At 34.6% G+C, this 26,856-nt stretch overlaps 2 protein-coding genes across 3 annotated transcripts in view; one reads left to right on the top strand and one right to left on the bottom strand.

Moving 5' to 3' along the window:
• ERGIC2 (ERGIC and golgi 2) overlaps nucleotides 1-10,288 on the top strand; it is a 38,721-nt gene extending 28,433 nt beyond the window's left edge. For both annotated transcript variants that reach the window (XM_024733327.1, XM_024733326.1), the window contains exons 10-14: nucleotides 6-104; nucleotides 3,444-3,541; nucleotides 6,354-6,516; nucleotides 7,582-7,664; nucleotides 7,834-10,288. In XM_024733327.1, the coding sequence (XP_024589095.1) occupies nucleotides 6-104; nucleotides 3,444-3,541; nucleotides 6,354-6,516; nucleotides 7,582-7,664; nucleotides 7,834-7,896 (506 nt within the window). In that variant the 3' untranslated portion in view covers nucleotides 7,897-10,288. The remainder of the gene's footprint in view (nucleotides 1-5; nucleotides 105-3,443; nucleotides 3,542-6,353; nucleotides 6,517-7,581; nucleotides 7,665-7,833) is intronic.
• Nucleotides 10,289-13,159: 2,871 nt separating this feature from the next.
• The window catches only part of FAR2 (fatty acyl-CoA reductase 2), a 132,414-nt gene continuing 118,717 nt past the window's right edge, over nucleotides 13,160-26,856 (bottom strand). The window contains exons 8-12 of the mRNA XM_024733524.1: nucleotides 26,310-26,377; nucleotides 23,498-23,669; nucleotides 18,837-18,966; nucleotides 16,037-16,164; nucleotides 13,160-15,136 (exon numbers count right to left, since the gene is read on the bottom strand). Coding sequence (XP_024589292.1) covers nucleotides 14,974-15,136; nucleotides 16,037-16,164; nucleotides 18,837-18,966; nucleotides 23,498-23,669; nucleotides 26,310-26,377 — 661 coding nt within the window. The 3' untranslated portion in view covers nucleotides 13,160-14,973. The remainder of the gene's footprint in view (nucleotides 15,137-16,036; nucleotides 16,165-18,836; nucleotides 18,967-23,497; nucleotides 23,670-26,309; nucleotides 26,378-26,856) is intronic.

Genomic DNA, 26,856 nt, shown 5'->3' with positions numbered 1-26,856 from the left:
CTTAGCTTACAATTTTTCTCATAGAATAGATCATTTGTCTTTTGGAGAGCTTGTTCCAGGAATTATTAATCCTTTAGATGGAACTGAAAAGATTGCATTCGATCGTAAGTATTTAATAATTACTGTTGGAATTTGCTTGTAAGCAAATAGTTCTTATAACTTTGATATTAATACATTTTAAATAAACCTCTTCCTTAACCCCCTTGTAACAGATAAACGGATAAATCTTGAAGTGGTTTAAATGGCTGATCATCTTTAAGTGGAGATGTGTGTAAGAGAATTTGTTCTAGTAGTGGATGAATTTTAAATGGTAAAAAATGAGCCATGGAACAGAATAAGAAATTAGTCAGAAGTAGTCAGGAGAAGGAGTAGAATTTAAAGGCTCTCTAAGTATGTGAAAGGTTAATGTGTTAAGAGGGCATAACTGCTTTTCCATGTTCAACAAAGAAAGAATAAGAACAAAAGAAAGTTTGAACATTATAAGAAAAATTTTCTTCTTTGTGTAGGTTCAAAGTTCTAAAATCTATACTATATTTACCATATCAGAAACCTCTCTAGAGAATTTTACAAACATCAGAAACCTAGAGTTCTTCTAGAATGGTTTGGTATTAACACAGTCAGAAGTAGTACAGATACCTTTTATTACTGTTTGTTTTAACCATCTATTCCATTTAAAATATCAGTTTATGCAAATATGGATGGATTATTAAGGAAATAAAAGGTTTTTTTGGTTTCTCATGTTTGTTTTTTGAAGATTTTTGGTTGCCTTTCTTCTTAAATAGTCATATTATATGCCTTAAGGACGTCTAAAGCTTCCTGTGCCACTAGGAATTCTAGCCTTTGCCAAACTGTAATTAAGGATTTCATTTTTTATTAATTCAAATAGATTTATTAATGTTCTTTTCGGTATTTTACTCTTTTAGCATAGTGTTGTAATCAGATACATTAAACATGTTTTATTTAGAATTCATGAGTATTTTATGTTTATGTGGGAATGTTTCACTCAAGGAAGCTTGAGAGTACTAAATTTGGAAATGTGTGAGTAGAAACATTCTGAGAATTACAAGCTTTGTTCTGTGTATTCTCATCTTTAAGTATGTGTTCATTCTACACCAAAATACATTAAATATTACAAGAGATGCACAATTGAAAACATGTTGGTTAATACTTTGTTTCAAGATGCTGAAATGAACTATACATTTTTGTAAAGAAGCAGATCTAAATATGAACAGATTAATTTTCAAAAGGCTCTTTAAATTTACATGTTCAGGAAGACTAAGAGGTGTTTAGAATTATTTTATAAAATGGCATGAGATGAATGTCAGTAGGTTATTCAAAGCTTTAAAGCAGGTATACTCTTCTCCTTCCTAATATATGTTCTATTGGGCCTCTTTTTCGATAAAGAAAAAATTCAGCATTACAGATCTGTTGGATTCAGGTAACTACCCTCTCCTTCATGTGGGAATTTTGAGGGGATTACTTAGCAGTGATATGTTTAATGCTGTGCAGATTTGGACAGACCTATAACCTTTGGAACAATTTGTGGCTTGCAACAAAATCTAATGCAAGAGCATTTTCCCCCTGCCTGGCCATTAAGTTATCTAACAGACTTATATATTAGACAAATAGGTCTTCAGCAGTTCTCTCTCCATAGCTTAAAAGGTTTCCAATTTTCCCTGTCAACGTTATTTGACCTGCTTTGGCTACTGTTCATTGCATTGGACTTCATTCCGCACGTGGTGAGATTTCCTTTGTCTCTCATTTTTTTCCCTCAAGTCTAATTATCCCACCCATGTGTACAGCATTGGTTATAACCTCACCACTCTCAATTTCATCTTCTTTTTCATAAATACTTCATACTTGAACACCTTCTTCTCCGCTCATTTTTAGCTTATTTTTGTTTATGACGTAATAGAGATATTTGTAAAACACCTCAAAAATAAGCACAGATTGAGCAGTTCACTTTACATCAGAGAACAACTCAAAGGATGAAAGATCGTCCACAATTGATAAGCCATTTATTGGTGGTGGACAAAGTTGACACACTTTTGCTCTAACATTATGTGTGGTAATATTTAGGATTTAAGTTGAAATTAATAATAGAACTGGCCAAAAACTGTTTTATGTTTTTGAAAGTTATAGTGGTACAAGTGGTAGTTATAGTGGTAGGTGAAATAAGAAATGCTGAAGTTGAAACAGGCTTTGCTTTATTTTGTTAGAAACTTGTTTAATGTTAGTGTTGAAGAGACCATTAGTCTTACCTCTCCCTTCTATCTACAATTTTAACTTTCCCTCTCCTATTCTGAATTACAGTGAGATAAGAGACAGAGAAATTGAACTGATGGAAATAAAAATAAAAATTAATTCACGCTAGACACATGAAAGTACATACTGTATACCTCCATTTATATGCAATTCTAGAATAAGCAAAATGAGTCTGTAACAATAGAAGGTAGATTAGTGGTTGGCCTAGGACCAGAGGTAGAAGGGATTGACTGAAAAGGGGTTCAAAGGAACTCTTTGGGGTGATTAAAATGTTTTATATTTTGATAGTGGTGGTGATTGTATGGATAAAAACATTTGTTAAAATTTATCAAACCATACATTTAAAACTTATATATTTTATTCACATACTCAGTTATCATAGACAGTTATCACCATGTGACGTGAAGTACATCGCAAATGTAATGAGGCCCTATTCACTTAACCTAGCTGAAACTATAGATAGATATGTCTAGTTCTAAATTTTCTAGAATGTAGACCTAGAGAATTAACATGTTTTGTATTATGTGAACTGTTAATTGTTTAAAATTAATTAATAATTAGTAATATACTGGTGTTTATGACTTGTATTAAACCTATAAATGCCTAATGACTATATAAATATGATCATTTTGATTACGTAGTAACCCCAGGCCATCATTGAGTAGTTTCTTTGCTTATTTTCCTACTGTAGAATTGATTCTTTGTATTTATCCAAAGGCTACATTTTGGTTTATATATCCAATAGCTAATTCAGTTTTGGTTTATTTATTTCTGTTCAGATATTAGTAGAAACTGAAAATGTGTCTTGTGGTGGTTATCCTATTATAACTTTATTTTTATTAGTTTCTGTACTATAAAGAAATGCTTTTATTTTCCATATTTTATAAAAGGATGATAATGATTATAAAAGATATCTAACTAGATAACTAGCTCATCTTTTTTGACATCTTCTAATAGATGTGTGTGGGTGACTATTTTATGCTTACTGAGAACTTGTTTTACCAAATGTGAATATATTGCTTTCATTGATTCTTTTATAATATTTTTTTGTTAGACATTAAGTTATAAGTAGCATTAAATTTCAGATTAGATGTATTTAATAGAAGGCTGATGTATTTGGCAGTAGTTTCATTGCTACTGGATTGATGAAAAAAACCTACATTTTGTTTTTATTCTAGACAACCAGATGTTCCAATATTTTATTACAATCGTGCCAACAAAACTACATACATATAAAATTTCAGCAGACACCCATCAGTTTTCTGTGACAGAAAGGGTAAGTTGAATCCAACTGGTAAAATTATTTTTTTAAAGCATTTTATAGTCCCGCTACAAGATTAGTTTGGAGTTTCAGGTAATGCCTTTCCCCATTTAAAATTTGAAATGCATTGACATTTTATTTTAAGTCAATAAAATATCAGAAATGGGTATTAAGTATGTTTTAGAGTAAGAAAAGAAGTAGATTTTAAAAATCTGGAATGTTTTCCATTCAATTAGTAACAAATTATTAAGCTATGATATTAATTATTTTACTCTTAATATCTTAATACTTGTTTTCCCATGTACTGGTATAAGCCGTTTTTTTTAATCTGCCAGCAGATTTTCTGATTTCTCTGTTATTTATTTTTTACTTAATGTATCTACCCTGGGACACGCATGGTTATTGTGACTCAGATAGCAGATTTAGAGAGTTTGCCTTCCTAATTTAGGGCTTCATATTCATCTAATTGAGAGGACAGACGTTCTGCAACCTTAGGGTGGAGTGGCCTTATAAGTAAATATTGATAATGAGAAACAGAATTTTGGAATTGGGCAGTTTAACAGATTTCTCACTTACTCTGGGACCATGTTTTCTTTCATTCTTTTTGTTGTTAATTTTTTATTTTTATAAGCTATGTTTTCTTATTGTGTTCAAGAATGGTGAATATTCAAATACTAGTATCCAGAAGAATTCCAGAATTTAAGTGCTTTTAAAAATTTGCTTTCGGGCTTCCCTGGTGGCGCAGTGGTTGAGAGTCCGCCTGCCGATGCAGGGGACACGGGTTCGTGCCCCGGTCCGGGAGGATCCCACGTGCCGTGGAACGGCTGGGCCCGTGAGCCATGGCCGCTGAGCCTGCGCGTCCGGAGCCTGTGCTCCGCAACGGGAGAGGCCACAGCAGTGAGAGGCCTGCGTACCGCAAAAAAAATAAAATAAAATTTGCTTTCCTCCATATGAAATTTTCCTTTGATAGTCTTATAACTTATGTTGACTGTGTCCTCAGTAATTGTAGAGTTTTCCTTATTCTTGGGAAACTAAATACTAAAGTTTTTAGGGGTGAAGTGTCATGTGTTTATAACTTTTCAAATGGTTCAGGAGGAAGAATCAAGTATGTGTAACTCCGTGTGTGTGTGTGTGCGCGTGCGCACGCTCACATGCAGAGAGAAAGAGAAACTAGGTAAAGTGTCTACAAGTACATATTGTGCTCTTTAGCATTTCTCTATGGGTGGGGAGATAACCATTTCTCACTAAGGTTGGCAACACCTGAAGGTCAGGCAGTCTACACAGCAGCACGACTTTGGGGAAAACAGGCATGCATACATTGCTAAGGAAGTGCAAAATGGCATAGTCTCTTGGAAGGGAGTTTGGCAATATCTGCAAAATGACATATGCATTTACCTTTTGACCCAGCAATCCCACTTCTAGAAATTAAATCCAAAGATACGGTGGAAAAAAAGTGATGTTGTATATGAGATTATTCGTTTTGTTACTTGTAATGACAGAAGACTGGAAGCAACCCAAGTGATACATTGACACAATGGAGGAACATGCAACTTTAAAAAAAAGAGAGAGAAAGATATCTATATACTGATACGAAATTATCTCCAGGATGTATTTTAAATAACAAAAATAAATAAACAAGAAAAAAAAAAAGAATCCCAGAGCATTTGACCTTTGTGGGGTGTGTTAGTACTGATAGGGCAACTACAGTGGTTGTATTTCACTTTAAAAAAAAAAGGAGTAACTGGAGTTGGTAGAGTGGAGGTTGAGAAGGACAGGGCTGACCTTCATTGGTCCTAGACCAAAAGTGAATCATTATGAGTCTTTTGTTATGTAGACACCGTGATCCCTAAAACGATATCCACTCACATAGGTGATGACAATATATTTATAACTTTGGCAAAATATTGAACTTATCAGAACTTAAAGATGAAGTCACTTTATATTGGAAACTTGATCAATGGCTTATAAGGCTCTGTTGTGCTAATAGGCAAAGAGGTTTTGTAATGCCCACATGAAATTGTTTTAATTTCCCACGTTACTTGTCTTCCTAAAGCTTGCAGTTTAGTTACAGCTTAGTAAAAACAGGTAGGGCCTGACACAAAAATCATAGCAAAGCACTGTGGTAGCATAGTTGTTTCATGCTATAATAGAAATTTATTAGAAATTTGCAAACTTGAGTTTTGAAGTGTAAACAGAATGGAATGAAACAATATATTGTCACTCAGTGTGCACACTGTGGTAGGTTTATAATTTTAGTTATGCTCCTTTCAAGAAAAATTTCCTTTAAAAACTGAACCAGTAGCTCAGATATTGATATCTTTCAAATTAATGTATTATGTTTTCTTCCTGTACTCCATCTCATATAGTTTAAAATGAACAACAGTGATTGAAATTGGTTTTAAATCTTATCATTCAAATGACAGGAAGTAGATAGAATTATTTTGTAAATTCTTAGCAAAGAAATAATACAAAAAGTATGTCAAAATAGGAATGTAGTTTTCATTGATTTGGTCAATGAAGAATGTGCCATATAAACTCTTCAGTTTAGTAGAAACCTTGTAGTATGTAAAGTGACCTTTTTGAGAAAACAGTAAAAAATGATTCTGTTCTTTTGATTGCTTCAAAAGCTAACCATACAAAGAATACAGAATAATTTGCTTATTTCTGGAGAGCTTGGTCTAGTAGGACAATTCATAAAGAGATTTGGATGTCCCTCTTGTTCAGGAGGGCTGGAGGGCTTCATATTGACTGTATACAAGTAACCTAATGATGTGAATCCTATTTGTCTCTTCCTCCTCTCTCTTCCCTTCCTTTTGCCTTTCTTTAGGAACGTGTCATTAACCATGCTGCAGGCAGCCATGGAGTCTCTGGGATTTTTATGAAATATGATCTCAGCTCTCTTATGGTGACAGTTACTGAGGAGCATATGCCATTCTGGCAGTTTTTTGTAAGGCTTTGTGGTATTGTTGGAGGAATCTTTTCAACAACAGGTTAAGATTCATTCCTTTTTTTGTCTAATTTCTAAAAGTTCTAACATTAAAAATCAAGATGCTTTTACTTAAAAGGGGAAAGAAATATACACATTCTCATGTTTTGATACTTAAAGAACTTTTTCTTTAAGATTTAATTTCAAACCTCAAAAATTGTATTGATTAAGCGTTACACATAACTAAGTTCACTGCATTCAGTGATTTACAGGAGATTACTTAGTGTGCTAGAGAGAGCCTAGGATTGGACCCAAGTTCTGTCATTTACATGGTGATAGCTTTGTGGAGGTCACCTAAATTTTCTGAAATTGTTTTCTCTATATAAACATGAGAATAATAATATCTAACTTGCAAGTGTGTTATAGGATTAGATGAGAAAATGCCTAGAAATAGTAGATACTTTGAATGTAAATTTTCTTTTTCAATTAAGGTATTTTTAACTGTACACAATGTAAAATTGTATTTTATGGTATGTTGAACTATGAAATATGTGAAACCAAATTTTTAGTCAGTAATGTTTTTATGACTTTTGGTCTTTTCGCCGTAAAATTATGGGATTCTCTCAAAGATAACTTGCAGAATTGTAATTGTGAAAATTTGAGAGTTGAGTATAATAGATAAGGAAACAGTTCCTTTTTTATCCTAACCTCTATTTAATATTACATGAAGTTTATATAGTTTGAATTATATTTTTAAAATGGATGAATAGCTTTTATGAAAGTTTTTATCACTGCTTTATTTAGATTCATTTAAATTTATGGTGCTAGTAGTATTTATTTTTCAAAATTGTGTAGGTGTGAGACATATTAAGCACCTTTGAAAAGATTGCTTTGTCAAGGTCATGAATTATGGCTTTGTGATTTTGAAAAGAAATTCATTTATTTTAAAATTCAATTGTCTTGATAGTTTTGACTGTGGAAGTGAATAAAGCAAACTGTTTCCTTCCTTATCTATTCCTTTATAATAGTTTTTTATTCTTACTTACAAAATTAGGAAATGAATAACTTAGGAAGAAATTTCATTAAAAGCATAATTTAATTAAAAACATAAACTTATTTTTTATTACAGGCATGTTACATGGAATTGGAAAATTTATAGTCGAAATAATTTACTGTCGTTTCAGACTTGGAGCCTACAAACCCGTCAGTTCTGTAAGTGGTGTAGTATAAATGGTGCTGATCTCTAAGTCATAGTATCATTGTTAAATCTAAATAGTAGCTCTTGGCGCCCAGAAAGAAATTGCCCAAAATAAAGTGTTGTGTTTAGAGGAAATAGTGTAAGGAATAAAACTAATGCTTCGGTCTTTTTATTCCTCCCTAGGTTCCCTTTGAAGATGGCCACACAGACAACCACTTACCTCTTTTAGAAAATAATACACATTAGCACCTCCCAAGTAAAGGAGAAAAACTTTTTGTCTGAGATGTAAAACCTTTTTAATAATAAAATATTGTGCAATATATTCAAAGAAAAGAAAATATGAATGAGAAGCAAGAATCACCCTAGGGGAAAAAAAAAAAGAAAAGAACCCAAACTGAAATCCTATGTGTGTTGTGTCTGTTACAAATGTCCTAGAAGAAATTATACAGCTAATCTAATCAGTGAATAAGCCCAACTGGAATATTGCATTGAAGATGACCCCTTCTGATATTTTCATAGCAACGGCAGTATCGAAATCAAACCTTGCTTCTTGATGACAAAGAGCCTGAAGGAAGAAGTCAAACCACATCTAAAGAAAATGGCATTGATAAGTGCAAATGTTTGCATCTGTTTGTTTTTAAAAGATATGATGTCAGAATAAAATATGTAAAACATGTGGAAAACTAGTCTAGACTTTAAAAAGTGTGGTCAGGTCACATTGTTAATAAAGGAAGAGAGGGAGGGGCCCCTGTGTTATAGCCATATTACTGTTAAGCCATAACGACAAGACCATTTATCCAATAATTCAGTCTTAGGACGGTTACTGCTTTTCTTTAAACTCCGGCGATTGATTTTTCTGATCAGGGCAGGGTCGTGAAAGACTAAGGTGAATTCTTACAGGGGCAGGTACATAGATGCTATAATATGTAACAGAGGTATCATTCACAAATTATATAGTGGGCACTTATACAGGGAGAAGAAAGCACATGTTTAAAAAAAATGCTAAGTTTCCTAATCTGATCCTTATTATTGGTATACTTTGGGAACAGGGGGTGAGTAATAAAAAGATCAACTACTAATGATGAAAATTACCAGTCTGTAAAAGATTAAGAGGATAAGTAGCATATTTTGTGTGTGTTGTGGTGAGTGGGCAACAGGGTATCTTTAAATAAAATAGAAGCAAATATTTAAGTAAGACAAGATAATGTCAGATCTGAGAGATTATAATATTAAACAATGTCCGTTAAACTGTAAAACTGTATTATGAAAGAAGTATCTGCATTCAGAATGTCCTGAATGTGATTGATTTTGTATTAGATTGTGTTGGTCTAGCTTTCTTACTATTTAAGGATTGATTTTAAATTTATACACTATAAAAGATTGAAAATAATGAGAGGGGTATATCACTCAGGTGCTGTTAAAAACTAAATTTGGAATATGTGTGCCAATATCATTTTTCCTTTTGTAATACTTAATGATAGTAGAGGAATCATCAACCAGTCTTCATGGTTTAAGTCATTTAGGGAAATGGGGAGACAAAATTCCAGGTAAGTAACAAGGCCAAGACTAAAAGACAAGATTTTAAATGGTGGTTTTTAGAGAACAGGCCATCACAAGTTAGAGTTTTTCAAATTGCATTCTTTTAAAAGGTAAAAGAAAAGTCAAACAGTTGGGGCAGATAATGTAATGGAGAGAAGGAGAAATACTGATAAAACTACTTTTCATTCAAGCTTATGTGGAATGGTATTTTGCAGATTATTATCTGCAGAAATTAACTGATTAATACAGGTAACAAACATGCTTTGAAAGGTTTTTGAATTCAGAAGATTCCAAATAATGAATGGTCGTCTCCGTATTTCTCATTTCTTTTCTTCAGATATTATTTCCAATGAAGGTAGACTAGGAAAAGGAATTTTCATTAGAATTAAAATTTTAGCTGTTTTAGACTGAATGTCGGTTCTGTGAATCTGCTTGTCAGAAAGTTCAATTAAGTTTCAGGGTTTTTTTTTTAATAGGAGGAAAAATATTGATTTAGAATTATTTTCTTTTAGTTAGGATTATGACAGTTAAGTATCTTTAAGAAGGATTTAAAAAATTATTCTCGTACTTATATATGATTTTTAATTGTTTCCGTGTTTTCCAAATACCATATTAAAATTTTAATGGAATTAATCTGTCCCATTAAAACTGACTATAAAAGGAATTTCTCTGAAGCAAAATCCTACTTTGCCATTGATTTCCATTTTAAAAGTTAAGAAAGGTTTCCACCTGAAAATCCTCAAATAGGGTCAGATTTGGGGCAATCAAAGTATTAAGATTCTGACCAGCCCTTTGTATGATGAATGATGAAGTGTACTTGCATGTTAGGATTTATTAGGAGTTTTTGACCTCACCAAGTGTTTCTTTTCCATTGCAGAGAACGCTGTACTGGCCTATTATGTAGCCTTGGTGTGTGCCTGGGGTGCCTCCAGTAGGATACCCAACTTTATTACTCAGTCCTCTTTATTAGGGCATTCATAATATCTATGTATATATTCCATCCTAAATATTTTTAAGAGTTGAGATCTCAAATTATGTGAAATGTGTTTTTTTTAAACTGTGTTTGCATATACTGGCCTATAAAAGGAGATGAAACGTTTAGGTGAAGAATTCTCTGCTACAGTATTTGTACACCTCAGACTACCTCCTGGTAAAAGCTTAACTCAATATGAGAAATACAAAATTATTTCTAATTCTCAACTTAGGTGATTAATACTACACTTTTCTCGTATACATTTTATGATATAAAGCACTGAATTTTTATAATAAATAATTTACTAATGCAGACAAAGTTTACAATCTTTAATACTAACTAACTTGGGAATTCATAAAGGAATGACTAAGATCTCCTAATTTTTTAATGGTATAAGTAGACATGTTATGCATTGTCTTTTTATGTCTTAGGTTAGTAATTCAAGTAACAAAATAAACTTATATGCAACCCCCTTGCTTCAAAATTTAAAATTTTGAATCTTAAACTTCAGTTCGAGATGCATAATTTTGAATGTTCAAAAATTACTTAAACATGACCCTTAGGATCTTTAAAATCTCATCATGCCCTTTAACCTAGTACTTAAGTTCCTTTCTGTTTGGAGCTATAGCAAACCTTCAAAGTGAGTCACCTTTTGTCAGCACTATCCAAATAGATCAATTTGTTCACTACCTTATGATATGATGTCTGGAGTAATATCCAAGTAATTTCTTTATTGTATTTCCTCCCCCCCCCCCCCAGCCCTTTTGAAATATTTTAGTGACAGTATCACTTATCATTATTTTAAGAGTAGGAAACAAACTGCCTTGGATTTTTTGGTTTTCTTGTAGTTTTTTTTATTGTGTTTTAAGAGAAAAGAACCATAAAAGACTCATTTAGTGTCTCAATCCTGAACATTTGGACTCTAAATAAAATAAATTGTACAACTTCTTTGTCCCTTTACGATCATGTACCCCCAAATAAGGCTCAGTTCCTTATATTTTTCTTTTCCTTCTAGGAAAACTACAGCAATCTTTATCACTCAGTTACATTTCCTTTGCTTCAGATGGAGCTAAATTGCTGTATGAGATTGGATTCATTCTGTATTTTTCGTGTTATGAATGGACGAGTGATGAAAATTGAGCAGTTGACTAAAGTTTATAAAGCTGTAAGCAGATTATAATCAGCAAAACATTTAATAGTTTTGTTTCAGCAACTCCAAGTTGTACTGGATATTTATGAAAAGAAATTAGATGAACAATTCTTCCAAACATCGTAACTCATTTATGCTATTTGTGTAGTGATTTTAAGGTAAAACTCAGAATGAGAAGGTGTGGAGGGAAAGTGTACATTGATGAAAGCTACATACTAAAGCAGACCTTCAGCAACACGGCATATAATTATGTAATGAATATTTTGTAAATTCTGTTTCCAAGCAACTATGCAAGTCAATTTGGTGATTTCTTGTATTATACTTACCTTTAATTTCTTTAAGATATTTTTCTAGGATTGATGAAAGTTCCCCAACCCCACATCTCCCCAACCGATTCACAGTTCCAGCTTGGAACTGCTATTTCAAATAAAGTAGGGACACACATAAAATGTTCACCTGTGTGTTAAGAGAGCTGTTTCTAGCTATTAAAACTCAATTTCAGTTACATATCCTTTGTCATAATTGTATCTACACCTCACAGGGCATTCCTGTCTTTCAAGCCAGTTACATCCCTAAAACCAGCAATTTCTATTTTTATTTTGTAATTAAAAAATATATTTTAGTTTATTTATTTTTGGCTGTCTTGGGTCTTCGTTGCTGCACGCGGGCTTTCTCTAGTTGCAGTGAGCAGGGGCTACTCTTCGTTGCCGTGTGAGGGCTTCTCATTGCGGTGGCTTCTCTTGTTGCGGAGCATGGGCTCTAGGCGCCTGGGCTTCAGTAGTTGTGGCTTGCGGGCTCTGGAGTGCAGGCTCAGTAGTTGTGGCGCACGGGCTTAGTTGCTTCGTGGCATGTGGGATCTTCTCGGACCAGGGCTTGAACCCGTGTCCCCTGCATTGGCAGGTGGATTCTTAACCACTGCGCCACCAAGGAAGCCCTATTTTGTAATTTTTAAAAATATTTTTTAAAAGTAATCTAGGCAGTGAGCATTTTTCCATATCTCTGTGGGCACATGGGACAGTCATTACTTTTTACTCTAGGCAATTGCTTATGTTCCTAGAATATAATTATTAGATTTGCAGTTACAGAGAAAAATAGCTGTGTGGAAATTTACATGTGATTCACATGAACTTTAAAAATTATTGATGTTTTTGGAAGCTTTAGGCTGACGTACTTTAATTGTTATGTTCACTGTGAGATAACACACTATGTGGGTATTAGTCCCTTCTCAGATCAGTCTATTTACCTTGAGATTCTAAATCAGTTTATTAAAGTGAGCTGTTAACTGGAGATGACGTTAGGTTAGTATAAAATTATGAGAAATGTTTTTCTGATTTGTGTGCTCATCTGCCTCAACCTTTTCTAGTATTAATTGCCTCGGGTGGTGACTGTCTTCAACTCTGTTATGTTTGTTACTGTATCATATATCTTATGGGTGCAGAATATAGGGATTACCAAAACTTGTTTTAAACATAAGCTTTTCTTTGTCCTCACTGTCCCCTTCTTCCCAAAAGGAGAAGGTTCTTTCTCATTGGAGTGTATATATTAGGCGCTCAAATTAGTTTCACTTGGTCTTGATGTAAAATAACTAGAGATTTTCTTTCATGCAGATACCTACTTTTACTGCTTAATCATCACAAGAGAACTTCATTCATGTCATTTCTCTAACGTCACGGGTAGAACATGCTTCAACATGTAAATGTAACCCTATTAATGGTGTCTGAAAAAAATGAATCGTTTTGGGTATGTTAATTTATATTCAACTGGTAGTTTATTTAGATTATATCATTTTTCTAGGGAGGAGGTGGGAGATCAACTGCAGTAGTCAAACACTAGAAGAGAGGAAACCATTTTTTAATTCAAATTTTCATTTAATCAAGTCAGAATGTGAATACTTGATCAGTGGAATTTATTGAATTGGTGAAACATAATCAAAAGATAGTAAATTCTTAGAACTATTATGTTTTGTCCAATTTCATTGAATTGTATCTTGATTTCATTTTTATCATTATCTACAGTTTGTATCTTAATCAATGTAACTCAAACATGTCATACAGACATCTCAAACTGAAGATATCCAGGTACTTTGTTTCAGAACTGGGTTGTCTGCCCTGGGAAGTAGTTCCCAGAACTTAGATGAGATTGGGAAAGACACTGCCCAGAAGCGTCCCCACCAAATGCCCTTTATGAGGTTCAGAAAAGTCTCAAGTAATATTGGGCTAGAAGTCATCCTCATGGCCCTAGTATACTTTGGCCACCTAGTGTGCCTTTCTGAGTATTAACCAGTTATCTCAGAAAGTGAGCATAAATATAACTGTCGTTAACATCTTATGCTCATGTAATTTTCAAGTAGTTGTGATTCTTTTTAGTTGCTTAGGCCCCAGGTACTGTATTTGAATCATAGTCCATGTTTTTAACACGAGATGCTGCAATCCAACGTGCACTCGTCTCTCAAATATGAGGAAAGTTGGGATAACAGTTATATTATTAATATAGGATTTTGAGATTAGTTTTTTACTCATTTGCATTATACATAAAATATTTCTAAACAAAACAACACCTGTTCTCTAAACTTAGAGTCACTTAATGAAGTCTGTCCTCTTCTGCTGCACATTCTACAGGTAACACTCTGCAACTGGAGTGATGAAGATACTAGCAAATCCTGGTGAAAGAGTAAACTTCCCCACTTACAGAGAAAGCTAAAACTGGCATTTAAAATTTTATTTGAAATTTTGCTTTCCTCAATGGCAAAGATCAGGGGAATGGGTTTTTACATGATTCTAGCCTAGGACCTTCCTCTAACATTAGTCACTCTAATCTCTAATCGAGGCCTGAGCAATATAAACTTAAATATAAAGGATTTGGAGACTTTAATGAAGAAGAGGGAAACCCTTAGGAGGTTATCAGGAAAACTGGTGATTCAAAAGATTTAGAAATAATAGAGGTCAAATTCAAATTACGGGAACTAATTTTTACTTAAAAGCATAATAAACAGTCCCAATGAAAATATGCTTGAGCCTTCACTTTATACATAATTATTTACACCTCTTGGTGGTTTTTAGGTTTCAGAAGTGGGCATAGTTAAGGAAAATGTTAAATGTGAACCCACTTTTCTAATTCCCCCCAGCCCTCAACCAGGACTCCATGGTATAACACAAAAAGAAAGCAGAAACCTCGGTGGAGAATTATTTCTCTAACAGCATTTGTGAAGATGTTGAGACCTTCCTTCCTCTACTTACCTTGATTTTAAACCTTTATACTAAGTACACTAGAATGGTTCAAAGGTTAGAACTGCCTTTCTTTAGCATAGCTCAGCTTCTACCATGTATTCTTCCATGTTTATTGAGTTGAAATTAGTCCTCTCAAGGAGGAAAAAGCTAACTATGGGAAGATGGGTGTACTTTGGTGTTTTATATTCAAGAGCATAGAATAGAGTGTTAGGAAACAATGTTTTCCTAACATATGTATGATTATAGGCTAGGATATGACTTTCCTTCTCTCACTGAAATAAAAATGTATAGTTAAGAAATAAGGATGAATACATGACAGCACATTTGACAGGTAATGACTTGGACATATTTGTTACTACCTAATCTTGAGAACCACAGTTGCTGTTTTAGAGGTATCTGAGAGGTTCCAAACAAAAGGAGATCGCCAAATGTTCTCAGACCTTGAGTGTGCTGGACGCCCTAAAGTAGGAGAGGAATTTGTAACAAAAGCTCACGATGAAGAACCACACATTCCGAGCCACCTGAGATCTTGCAATGAGAAGGCGCCAGGCGATGAGGAAGAGGGCGGTATTAAAGAGGTAGTGAATATTTCGGAGCCTGGAAACAGACATATATAACCAAAGTCAAAACAGTACCAAATACCCAACTATGTTATTTGAAGCATAAATGTATTTTTTCCTGGCTATGACCAGCAAATAACTAAGTGCTTAGGTATGTGGCACTTACCTGATGGCCTTTTGATTTTGATATCTCTCATTTCCACCACATGCCTTCTGAGTAATCATTTCTGTAGTATTCCCCTGACTAGTTTCCCTTTCTCATACCTGCTTTAACCTGTCTTATAAACATGGCTAACATAATCTTTCTTAAATATACTTTGATCATATTACTATGTATCAAAAACCTTCCCTGGTTCTTGTTCACTAGAGGGTAAGTTCTAAAGTTCTTGCTATGCAACGTTCCTCTCGGTTTGCAATTACTTTTCCCATACTTATCATCTCTGCATTAAAAACCCTTCGCTTCTACCAGAATTATGTCAGATTACTATAATTCTTTGTCCCTTAGGGATTAATTATTGAAAGAAATTTCAGGCAGTCAAAGGTCTTGAAGAGTGGTTAACTGATTTGCCCATGTTAAATAGCACAATCAGGTTTCCTGCCTGTTGGGTATTCTTTCTCTATACCACATTATGACAGGATGTTGGTAGAAGAAACAAACTTGGGTTCATATCTGGCTCCTGCACTTACCATGTGCGACTTGCCCACTTACCTTCTTTGAGCTTAAATAGCTCTTTGATAAAAATGGGATAACAGAAATAATACCTGCCTCACAGGGATGTGGTAAAGTCTAAATGAAACAGTATATTACAGGGTATATAGTACAAAGGCTCAAAAAAAAATTAATTCCTCTCCTCCCCCGCGCATATTTCATGTCTGGTATAAAATCAGGTACACATGGTAAGTGCTCAGTAAATATTAACTGACCGATTATATTTACCTTTTTAAGTGTTGCTTTGCTTCTGGGATCCCAGCCATATCCTCTTTCAATAAGTACTTCTTAACTCCTAAAACATAATTTTCAATGTATTCCAACCAATTCAACTGGCGCACATCGAAGTTGAATACCTGAAAGGCAAGAAGAGATTATGGATTGTCAGAATTGGACTGCTGGACGATCACTTTGTTCATTTGATGAAGTTTCTTTTACCTAAATGAGTGACATTCAGTTTGGAAGATTTAGGTTGTACCCCTCCAAACGAGATGATTTGAACTGTTATTTTAAAGGCAGTAACAATATGGATTACCATTTATATATGAATATTTAAACATGGATCAAGCACAAATATTTGACCTTTAGGAAGTCTTGGAAATTTAAAGGAACTGGTATTAGTCTGGTGAAGATTAATTTCATTTCAAGTAAATAAGGATTAATTATTTTTTTAAAGAGAATAAATATGTTAGGGACCAAAACAAATTATACATGTCTTTTTCTTTTCATTATTCTTAAATTTTGGTGTTGTTCCCTTGCCCTAGCACCCTTTCCTGAAATATCACTACTTCATTATGCTGATTAAGGAAAACTTTGGACTTAAGTTTAAACCAAAGGCTTAAATCAAAGCTTTAAGGACTAACTTAGCAGAATTTATATTCTATCTTTGATTTTGAGATGTTATCCATTATGTTTCTTAGTGTGCCATAAAACAAAGCCCTTCAGAAACATTCAGAGAGGTAAGAAAAGCTTTGCTTCTCTTAGAACACTAGTGTATTTTCTTTTCTTAGACAAAGAATGCCATGAAACTATATTTTCTTTTCACTTTGCCACCAGAAATCGTAAGACAAATTTCCTGCTTAATTGCAATGACTTAGTAGGATCTCGTAGACTGCATATGAATGTTCTGTTTTTCCATTCTTACTCTTGATTTCCTATTTTAGTACATATTTTTCCTGGTTTGATGTTTTATTTCTGTTTTGTTCTTTTATTACATGTATTTATTGCAAGTTATCCCAAATCTTTGTGAAATAAATTGGAGTATTAACAAAGAAGGCAGATGAAATTAACGAGTTCCAGAGAGTTTCACAGACTTGTCCAAAAGCTGAATTGCTTTCCAAAAGTAATTCTGTATCACTTTGTTTGGATTTGTTTATTTTCCACAGTATCACTAAACGGTACTTATTCATCTATATAAACAGAGGCTTTTATTTTTATGCTATTTCATATTTCTAAGTTAGAGTTCAGTGAAACCCTAGTTTGGAATCCTCATTCCATGTGGCAAATGAAACTGAATTCTGAGCCACACCAGAGTTTGGCAATTATATCCAAGTATTCAGGACTATTACTTTTGCTAAGATATTGGAAAGCATATGTTAAATCCACTGCAGTTTTGATTCTGTTTTTCACAAAATTTTTAGTTATTTTAGGTAAAAATATTTGTAAAATGTCAAAAATGAAACTCTAAGTTATTACCTTTTGAATTATTTAGATGGGTAAATTCCATGGAGAAAATGCAATAAAGATAAGCCTATTTAACATTTGATGCTAATTTTAAAAATAATTTCTAATAGCCTGAGGGGGTTTAAAAAATAAGCTGGTTTGATCCATGCATTTTAAACACAGGTGCTTAGAAGAATTTTGTCTATACAGGCATGTAAACATTTCTGAAGAAAAAAAAAGCTCTATTTCATGTCCATTTTAGAGGTTCACAGCAATGATTTCAGTTAAAATATCCATCTAAATCTCAACTGGTATATTTAACATCGTTTCTGACTGCAAGTAACCCTTAGTTTCCATGGTGGGAAGTAATTTTAGGACTTGGATTTGAATCATGCTCTATGAGGCTGGTATGTATGAGCTAGCAGGTGAGGCTAGCTAGCCATCTAACATTTACTTCTCAGCATGACTTGGTTTCTCCTATATGCATGACTTGGTTTCTTCTACATGCTGGCAAGCACAAGATAAATCAAGAAATTTATCTTTTCTTTCTTTTAAAAAAATTTTAGTGGAAAATGTCAAGAGAGTGAAATCTTTAAAGCTTAATTAAAAACTAAGGATATGCTCAAGGAATAAATGACTGAGAAAATGAAGCTAGGGACATGTACAAAGTACAGAAGATTTCTATATTTGTGAATTTCAGGACAACATTTGTGACTGCTAAGAAGCTAATATATAGAAATAAGTGGCACTGATCCTAAGCAACTAAAGTGAAGGCCTATCTTGAGAAATAAACGTCTGAATTGTCAAAGAGAAATCATTATAAGGAGGAAGACTGACAATGCTAGAGAGAGGGCAATGCTGATGGCGGGTGGTCTTAGCTGGGCTAGAATGCAGAGGTGGAAGGGTTAGCTTATCTAAAAAGATAACAAGGAAGGAACTGTAGCTTTGGAGATGCAGAACGATTTTGATTTGACAAGAACAGTGGATGAGAGAGCTCCTGGCCAGTAAAATTATTATTTTTCATTGAAGTCATATGTTTTGGAGGTTAGGGGGGAAAGATAGAGGTACTGAGGATTTGTTGAACAGCTGTGGAAGTTGAACAAAGGATTGAAACAAAGTGTATGAGACCTGACTGCAGAACAGCAGTGAGAAGCCAGCCAAAGGCTAAGAACCTGGATCTCTTACCTACATTAAACTTGCTTCCTGCAACTGTGTTGATAGCATTCACTGATTTTCTTAGCCAAAAAAGAAAAAAAAATTCTGTGTGTATAACAAAAACATCCTTTATTCATCAGCTCTCCAGGTCAAATAATTCTAAATTCTGAATGGGTAAGGTTTTCCTGTTGGTTGTCAGTGCTGTACTCACTCTTTGGTCTTCAGGACTCAGCTTGGACATCAGCATTTCTGTATTGTATGTGCTCCATTCCCAACTCCGGTTGATGAAATACTCCAGCATGGAAAGGGTTCTTAAAAGCCGATTCATGAGTTTTGTCATCCTGAGGTAAAGATCACATAGGAGCGAGTATCAGTGCACCACAGATGGCTGCTTCCCTACTACTCTCTAGGGATATATGACAAATTATGTTTGAAAAAATTATTTCTTCCCACGTTTTCAAATTCCACATTAAAACTCTTATTTTTTCCCCCTTCCATGTTAACACTCTGTCGAATGAAGGGAAGGGGATGAATCTAAAGGTGCTTGTTCTATCAGGCATTTTAATACCACTAAACTTCTTTCCCTCTTTTCTACCATCTCTTTCTCAAGAGTTGCAAATATTTTAAAAGCCTAGCCAGGTATCCATCCCTGATGACATACTGTTCATTCTTTGAATTCTGAGGTAGACAATAAGAAAACATTTCTCTTTTTTATTGTACGTTCTTGGATTTTTTTAAAAAAACTAATTGATTCGAGGTCTTATTATATAACTTCTAGGCAGAAGTGGTGACTGTATTAGCGTCCGATGAACCAAAAACAGTTATTAACTGTAATGGAGATTTAAGGGGAAAATAGTTTATTTGTTAATAATTTACTCAGGCGTAGTGCTGATATTTTTTAAAAATATTATTTCCACTAATTCCCATAACATCCCTGTTAGGTTGGTATTTATCTGCATTTTTATGTAAAGTAAACTTATGAAAGATTAAGTGGCTGTGATAATATAATGTGTCAAAGCCAAAATTCCAACTCAGTTTTGACGGACTTCAAAAAGCCTCTGTAAACTCACCCCCTGTATCCCATTGCTTGAGATGGATCACATCTTCTAACCCCATGGTCAGGACCTGCTGTTTGAACTTCCCAACTTTATAACAATTTGTAAAAAAACTTTTGTATTCTTTCTTATTTGATCCTCACAGTATGGTTCTGTGAGTTAGTCAGGGTCAATACTGTTTATCTTCATTTTACAGATGGATTAATAGGTTCAAGGTCACATGGCTAATGCTCAAGTCTAGATTTTCTGGTTACAGATCACCTTTGGCCTATAGAACACTCGATTTTTATCTTAATCAGTTAGGCTAATCTTGGTAATAGTTATTACTATAGTTGACCTCATAAAGACTTATGATGCTATTTGGGGAATTTGGTCTTATTTCCGGTCAAATCCTACTGCCCGTATCCCTGATGAATCATGAGGTACTTCTCTCATGGTATCATGGGAAATTCTTAGGCAAGGAGGTAGAATCAATACAAGCATAATAATAGGGTTCCATTTACTATTTTTATCTAATATCTTGGCTGTAGACTGAATATTTATATCCTCCCACAATTCATCTGTTGAAACCTAGTCCTCCTAATAGTGATAGCATTTGGAGAAGGAGTCTTTGGCAGATGGGTAATGCCCTTATAAAAGGGACCCCAGAAATCTCCTTGGCCCTGCCAGCATGTGAGGCCACAGAGAACATGGCTGTCTAGGAACCAGGAAGTGGGCCCTCAGCAGATGCCAGATCTACCAGCATCTTGATTTTAGACTTCTTAGTCTCCAGTACTGTGAGGAAATAAATTTCTATTTTTTTCAGGATCTCAGTTCCCTGACCAGGGATTGAACCCCGGCCATTGCAGTGAAAGCCTGGAATTCTAGCTACTAGGCCAACAGGGAACTCCCAAATTTCTATTGTTTATAAGCCACCTAGTCTATGATATTCTGTTATAGCAGCCCAAACAGACTAAGGCAATCTTTATCCATTCTACAACCCTGACGTAATTGATATGATTTCAATAGATTTAATTTTTAAAAAGAATCATTGCACAATGATTATATAGTATATATAATATATATACATTGTATATATAATATTGTATATTATATATACAGTGGTGTAACATTGTATATACAGGACTATATCAGCATAATAGTATTTTTTTAGAAAGAAAGGATATATTTATTACTCTCATGTAGTAAAGATCTTCTCAATGTGTACAATGCAAAAGCTATAAAGGGAAAGTGATTCATTTTATCTCATAAAATGTTTAAACTTCTTTGGTAATAATAGTGATTACTATATTCTATGCACTCTATGTCAAACCCTATGAAATAGGTATGATTACAATCCCCTTTTTACAAGTTAGGGGTTAGAGAAGTTAAGTGATTTAGGGCTCATATGGATAAATTGGTGAAGCCAGGATTTAAATATGTGAGTCTGACTCCAAACTCCATGCTCTTAAGACCTGCATTATTTATAGCTTCCCTTGTATTAAAAAGCTTCATAATTAGAACTACAATATAAGAAACTGACTTCAAGTAAATACATGAAATATATATTTACACACACACACACACACACACACACACAGAGCTTCCATAAATTAATAAGTACAACCCAATAGAAAAATAGGAGTATTACTCAGCCATAAAAAGGAATGAAATAATGCCATTTGTAGCAACATGGGTGGACCTAGAGATTATCGTATTAAGTGAAGTCAGACAAAGACAAATGTCATATAACTTATATGTGGAATCTAAAGAAAAATGATACAAATGAACTTATACAGAACAGAAATAAACTCACACACATAAAAAACAAACTTATGGTTACCAAAGGGGAAAAGTGGGGAGGAATAAATTTAAAATTTGGTATTAACAGACATATACTACTATATATAAAATAGATAAACAACAAGGACCTGGAAAAGAATATATATATGTACATGTGTATATATGCATATATGTATATTTGAATCACTTTGCTGTATACCTGAAACACTGTAAATCAACTATACTTCAATAAAAAAAGAAAAATTTAAAAAATAGGCGAGAAATAGAAGCAAGCAACTCATACCAGAGAAAACACGGAAGTCCAATACACAAATGAAAGCCCAGCCCCGCCAGCAATCAAGGAAAATGCAACTCAAAGTGACAAAGAGATGCTATTCCTTGTCATTAGTTTGACAATTCAAAATATTGATTTTTGCCAAGTATTAATGAGAGTGGGAAAGAACAGACTTGTACTCTCACTTGCTGTTGTGGGGGTGTAAATTGACAGAGCCTTCCTTTAAGGCAACCTGGTGGTAGTCATAAAATCCATATACTCTCCAGTCTAGCAATCCCACCCCTCAGCCTCCACCCCAGATCTAGAGGTACATTCTAGAAAAAAGCATGTTTGTTGCCCCAATGTTTGTAATAGCAGGGGAAAAAGACAGCACTAGCAGAATGACTTAGATTTTCATGGAACGTAAGTGAAAAAGTTAAAAGTATGTAGGATTGCTTTATACATACACAGAGATTTATACATACACTTACCTCAAAGCAACACTGTATATGGTTATAAATACATAGATGATTACATTTACAACCATATATGGTTGTAAATACATAGACGATTACACACAAACACACATGGGGAAGAAAAGGGTCCAGAAAGATTCTAGCATTTTCTGCCATAAAGATTATTCTTAAGATTCCTATCACATAACAAACCTAGCCATTTTCCATTAGTATTACAATTTAATGTCTTACAAACAGAATACATAAATATTTTTATTGGGCTCCTTCCTCCTGTGTTTTCCTTTTGTACTTACCGAACTTTGCTCTTCAACCAGGTCTTCTTCTAACTCTGATATATTTGAAAGGCTTTAGCGTTTCTGCCAGGAATGTTTGGTTTTCCTTCTTTTCCCATCTTTATTTAATAAACCCCTCATACAAATATTTTCCCACAGACACAGTATCCCCTTTTTCACCTTGTTCAGGAAGAAACTGACAATTGAGTTATGAACACTAAGCAAGGTCTCTGAAAATTTGGATAAACTCTACATTGCCTAAGTTTCAGTCATTTGCTCTGTTAATAAGGATGGAAATAAAACACGCTGAGAGAGACTTCTTCCTTTAAAAGGAGTTAACATGATGCTTCTGAGGCTTGATGGCAGGGATTTGCCTTTGGTAGTTATGATAATGATGACACATATAGTATTATTCAGGCGAGACAGGGGTATGAACGGAAGGTGGAAGGTGACAGAGCTGCCTCATCATCAACATACTTTCATTCGACCTTGTTCCCTCCACTCTCTTCACTCATCTCCAGGTGGCAGTAAATCCAGTTCTGGTTTCTCCAGATCTTTTCTCTGTCACTTCCTTTGAGACTACTTAAAATTCTTCCTTTAGCTTCTATTTCCTCATTTGTAAAATTGGGATGATGAGAATATCCTCCTTGGGATGTTGTGAGAATGAAAATGAGATCATCACGCACCATCCCCTGTGTGTATGTGAGGCTGTCACCATTGTATATTTTAAGATCATCTAACAATTTAGAAACTCCCAGACACAGAATCTCAGTTGATTTTCTTTGTAGGTGAATGATTACCTGCTGAATTCATCAAGCAAGTTCCTTAACATACAACTTCATTTATTATGATAAAGGATCTCTAAGGTAGGCTTTTCACTACTACTGCTTTGGTTGTCCCCTTATATATACAAAATCATAAATATATATGATTCAGTTGTCACCTTTCATCCCCAGGTGACGGGAGGGCTAAGGACTTGGGGCCCTAAACTTCCACGCAGAGACACTCCTAAAGCTATTGTCTCAGCTTCTCACCTGGGCTTCCTTCCCGTGAGCCGCAGATAGAAGTCATAGATAATGGCAGGGGCCCGGTGGCTGACTGCATTCCAGTACTGGGTTGTGACGTTGTTGGTTGTGAAGTCAGCCTTTGGCCTCCTGAAAGCTCTCTCAAGTGGGATTTTTTCAAAGGTTGCCAAGACTTGGATCCCTGGGGGGGAAAAAAAAACCCAGAATAAGTGCTAAGTCTAGGAGCATGTAAACCCACTGTGGTGGATGGCATTTGCAATGGGTCAAAACAATAAATAATAAGGATTTGTTGTGTAGAGTCACGAATCAATTTCTGAGAATAATATTAAGATTTTTATGCCGGGCAAGTGGTCACCTGCAAAATCAAACAATTTGAATAGGTTAAGAATTTGGTCCTTCTCTTGAAATCTTTACCCTAAAACAACTTATTGGGAAAATAGTTTTAGTCAATACAGTGAAGTATTGTTCAGAAAAACTTAAATCCATCATTCAATTTCAAGGTTATCTAATCTATTCTAAAGCCCAAGACAGAGCCTAGGGGTGTTATTTCCTTGGTTGGATCATTTACTTGCAGGAAAATCAGGAAAGTTTCTTGACATTTTACTTAAACTTTTATAAAGATTTAAGTAAAAGAGAGAATAGAAAAGCAGGACTCCTTTGTGTTGGTTCACTTTAAATACCAGTCTTTTACTTCTTTGGTATTCCTACTGCTCTGGAATATGTCAGACTCAATTGTTTTACTCTTGTCTCCAGAGTTTTTTAAAATAGTAATCTTTTAAAAAAAGTATTACTTATATAAAACCTAGTTTAAAGCTTTTAGTGTATATTTGTAAATCCAATATGTCTTTTCAAAAGGTATTCATCCATTTGAATTCAATTTTGATTTTATGTAGAATTTTCAAAGAATACGCCTAAGTTCATTACTCAGTTATGCTGAAGCTATCAGTTATTATGATAATATGATTACTGTCCCATAAAAGATACTACCTAGAAATCTGTATGAAAAATATATACCCTATACAGAAAATATTATCTGATTCCTGGGTCTTTTCCTCCCAGAGGGATTCATATTAACTTTTAGGAATCCCTAGTGGGTGGTCATTACACGTTCAGGAGACCTGTCTTCTATCAATACTTCTACATCAGGCTCCAGCTCCCCATATGAACTGAATAAATCATTAACTCTCTCTGGGCCTTGTGTGTCAAATAAAGTGAGCACACTAGATTATTATTATTATTATTTTTGCGGTACGCGGGCCTCACTGTTGTTGCCTCTCCCGTTGTGGAACCCAGGCTCCGGACGCGCAGGCTCAGCGGCCATGGCTCACAGGCCCAGCCGCTCCGCGGCATGTGGGATCCTCCCGGACCGGTGCACGAACCCGCGTCCCCTGCATCGGCAGGCGGACTCCCAATCACTGCGCCACCAGGGAAGCCCTAGATTATTTTTAAGATCACTTTCAAATATTATTATTCCACAAAGTAGATAGTAAACATTTTCAGCACTGAAGAAGACTATTTTGAAGCTCAGGAATGGATTTTACATGTAGCATCTTTTTATTTAAGAGTTTAAGTGTCTTGGGGACTTCCCTGGTGGCGCAGTGGCTAAGAATCCGCCTGCCAATGCAGGGGACATGAGTTCGAGCCCTGGTCCGCGAAGATCCCACATGCCGCGGAGTAACTAAGCCCGTGCGCCACAACTACTGAGACTGCGTGCCACAACTACTGAAGCCTGCGCGCCTAGAGCCTGTGCTCTGCAACAAAAGAAGCCACCCAATGAGAAGCCTGCATACTGCAATGAAGAATAGCCCATGCTCGCCGCAACTAGAGAAAGCCCACGCACAGCAACGAAGACCCAACGCAGCCAAAATAAATAAATTTTTTAAAAAAAAGAGCTGTTTTTTTAAAAAAGAAAAGTTTAAGTATCTTGGTTGCTTCTATTAATGCCTCTTTTTATAGTGATATCTTAATTCTGTTACTGAGGTAGAGGAGATTTATTTTTATTTCCAAATATTGTCAGAATTATTTAGCTAAATACCTGGATATATTACCTAAAGAACTTTGATGGTAGTAGATAATTTCATTTTACTTTTACTGAAGTAAAAGCTTTGCAACTAGAATAGCAGAGCAGAGTGCTCGGAATTGGAAACCAGATTCTAACAAGTTAAGCACATTTGATTTTTTTCAACATCTAGTAGCTAAACAATTAGATGATCTAAAAGTTTCAAATATTTGCAAGAAAATCAACTTTGAAACTGACAAAGGAGAGTACAAGATTGGTTAGGTTGAAGAATTAATTCAATTCAACAGGATACATTCAAGGTTACACTATGGCTGACAGCATAAATTAATAAAGAGTATCACTGACTCAATAACACGAGTTAACATTATTGGACTTTTCTAAATCTACTTGGCCATTGATTATGTCACATTCTCAGCGATGTGGCCAGGGTATGAGGACTGTGTTCATGAGAGCAGTGGCTCAGCAAGAGGAGTATTTTATCACTGGCATTGCTTATAATTGCTGACTTTTACTTGGCTTTATTTATTTTTTAAATGTCTATAGCCAATGGACCCCTTATTGCTTACAATCTTGCAGCTATCCCACTGGCCCCTTTTTTTGGTATACCACAGTATATCCTAATTAACTCTTACACATTTACAATTTGCAATTATTTTTATCTCTTTACCTATGTTTTGTCTTTTCCCCCATTAGACTCTCAGCTCCATGACACACTTTGTCTTTTTTTTCCCCTATGGCAGACCCTAATCATGAGTGAGCAGACTCTCATAGTTATATAGGTACATCATTATAGGCACTTACCCATTTTGCCCCAATTACAGGGATTGAGGTTGCCAGACGTACAGTGGTAGATCAATGTTGACTTAGGTCTGGAAAACAAAATTTAGATAAATACAACAAAATGGAGAACTAATGAAAGAAAGATAAGGGAAAATAACATTTAAACAAGGTTTTTTCAATAATTCCCATGACTAAGGCACCCTACGCAACACTTCCATCTTTTGTTCCTTCTTTGGGTTAATAAGCAAAATAGAAGAAGACTAGGAAAAGTGCAAGAGTGTGTGTGTGTGTGTGTGTACATATGTACAAGGAAAAAATCCCAATAGGTTGACATATTTATGGAGCAAATGGAGGTAGCATGACGATGAGAAAGCAGATCATGTTTCTAGCTTCTTGACATCTTTATTGGGCAAAAATATGGGCCATGTTTTTTCCTAAATCCAGTGAAGCTCTGTTGGATTGGAAACATCTAAATATCTAATTTGCAATAATTAATAAAAATTAACTTTGTTTACCTTTTATAACAAAGCTAAATATACAAACAACCTAATATTTTTTTCCTTGTACT

The sequence above is a fragment of the Neophocaena asiaeorientalis genome, unplaced genomic scaffold (genome assembly GCF_003031525.2).
Source record: "Neophocaena asiaeorientalis asiaeorientalis breed wild unplaced genomic scaffold, Neophocaena_asiaeorientalis_V1.1 scaffold150, whole genome shotgun sequence".
In the NCBI taxonomy this organism is placed as follows: domain Eukaryota; kingdom Metazoa; phylum Chordata; class Mammalia; order Artiodactyla; family Phocoenidae; genus Neophocaena; species Neophocaena asiaeorientalis.
Note: the sequence above shows the minus strand (reverse complement) of the source record. Positions and strands in the feature narration are given on the sequence as shown.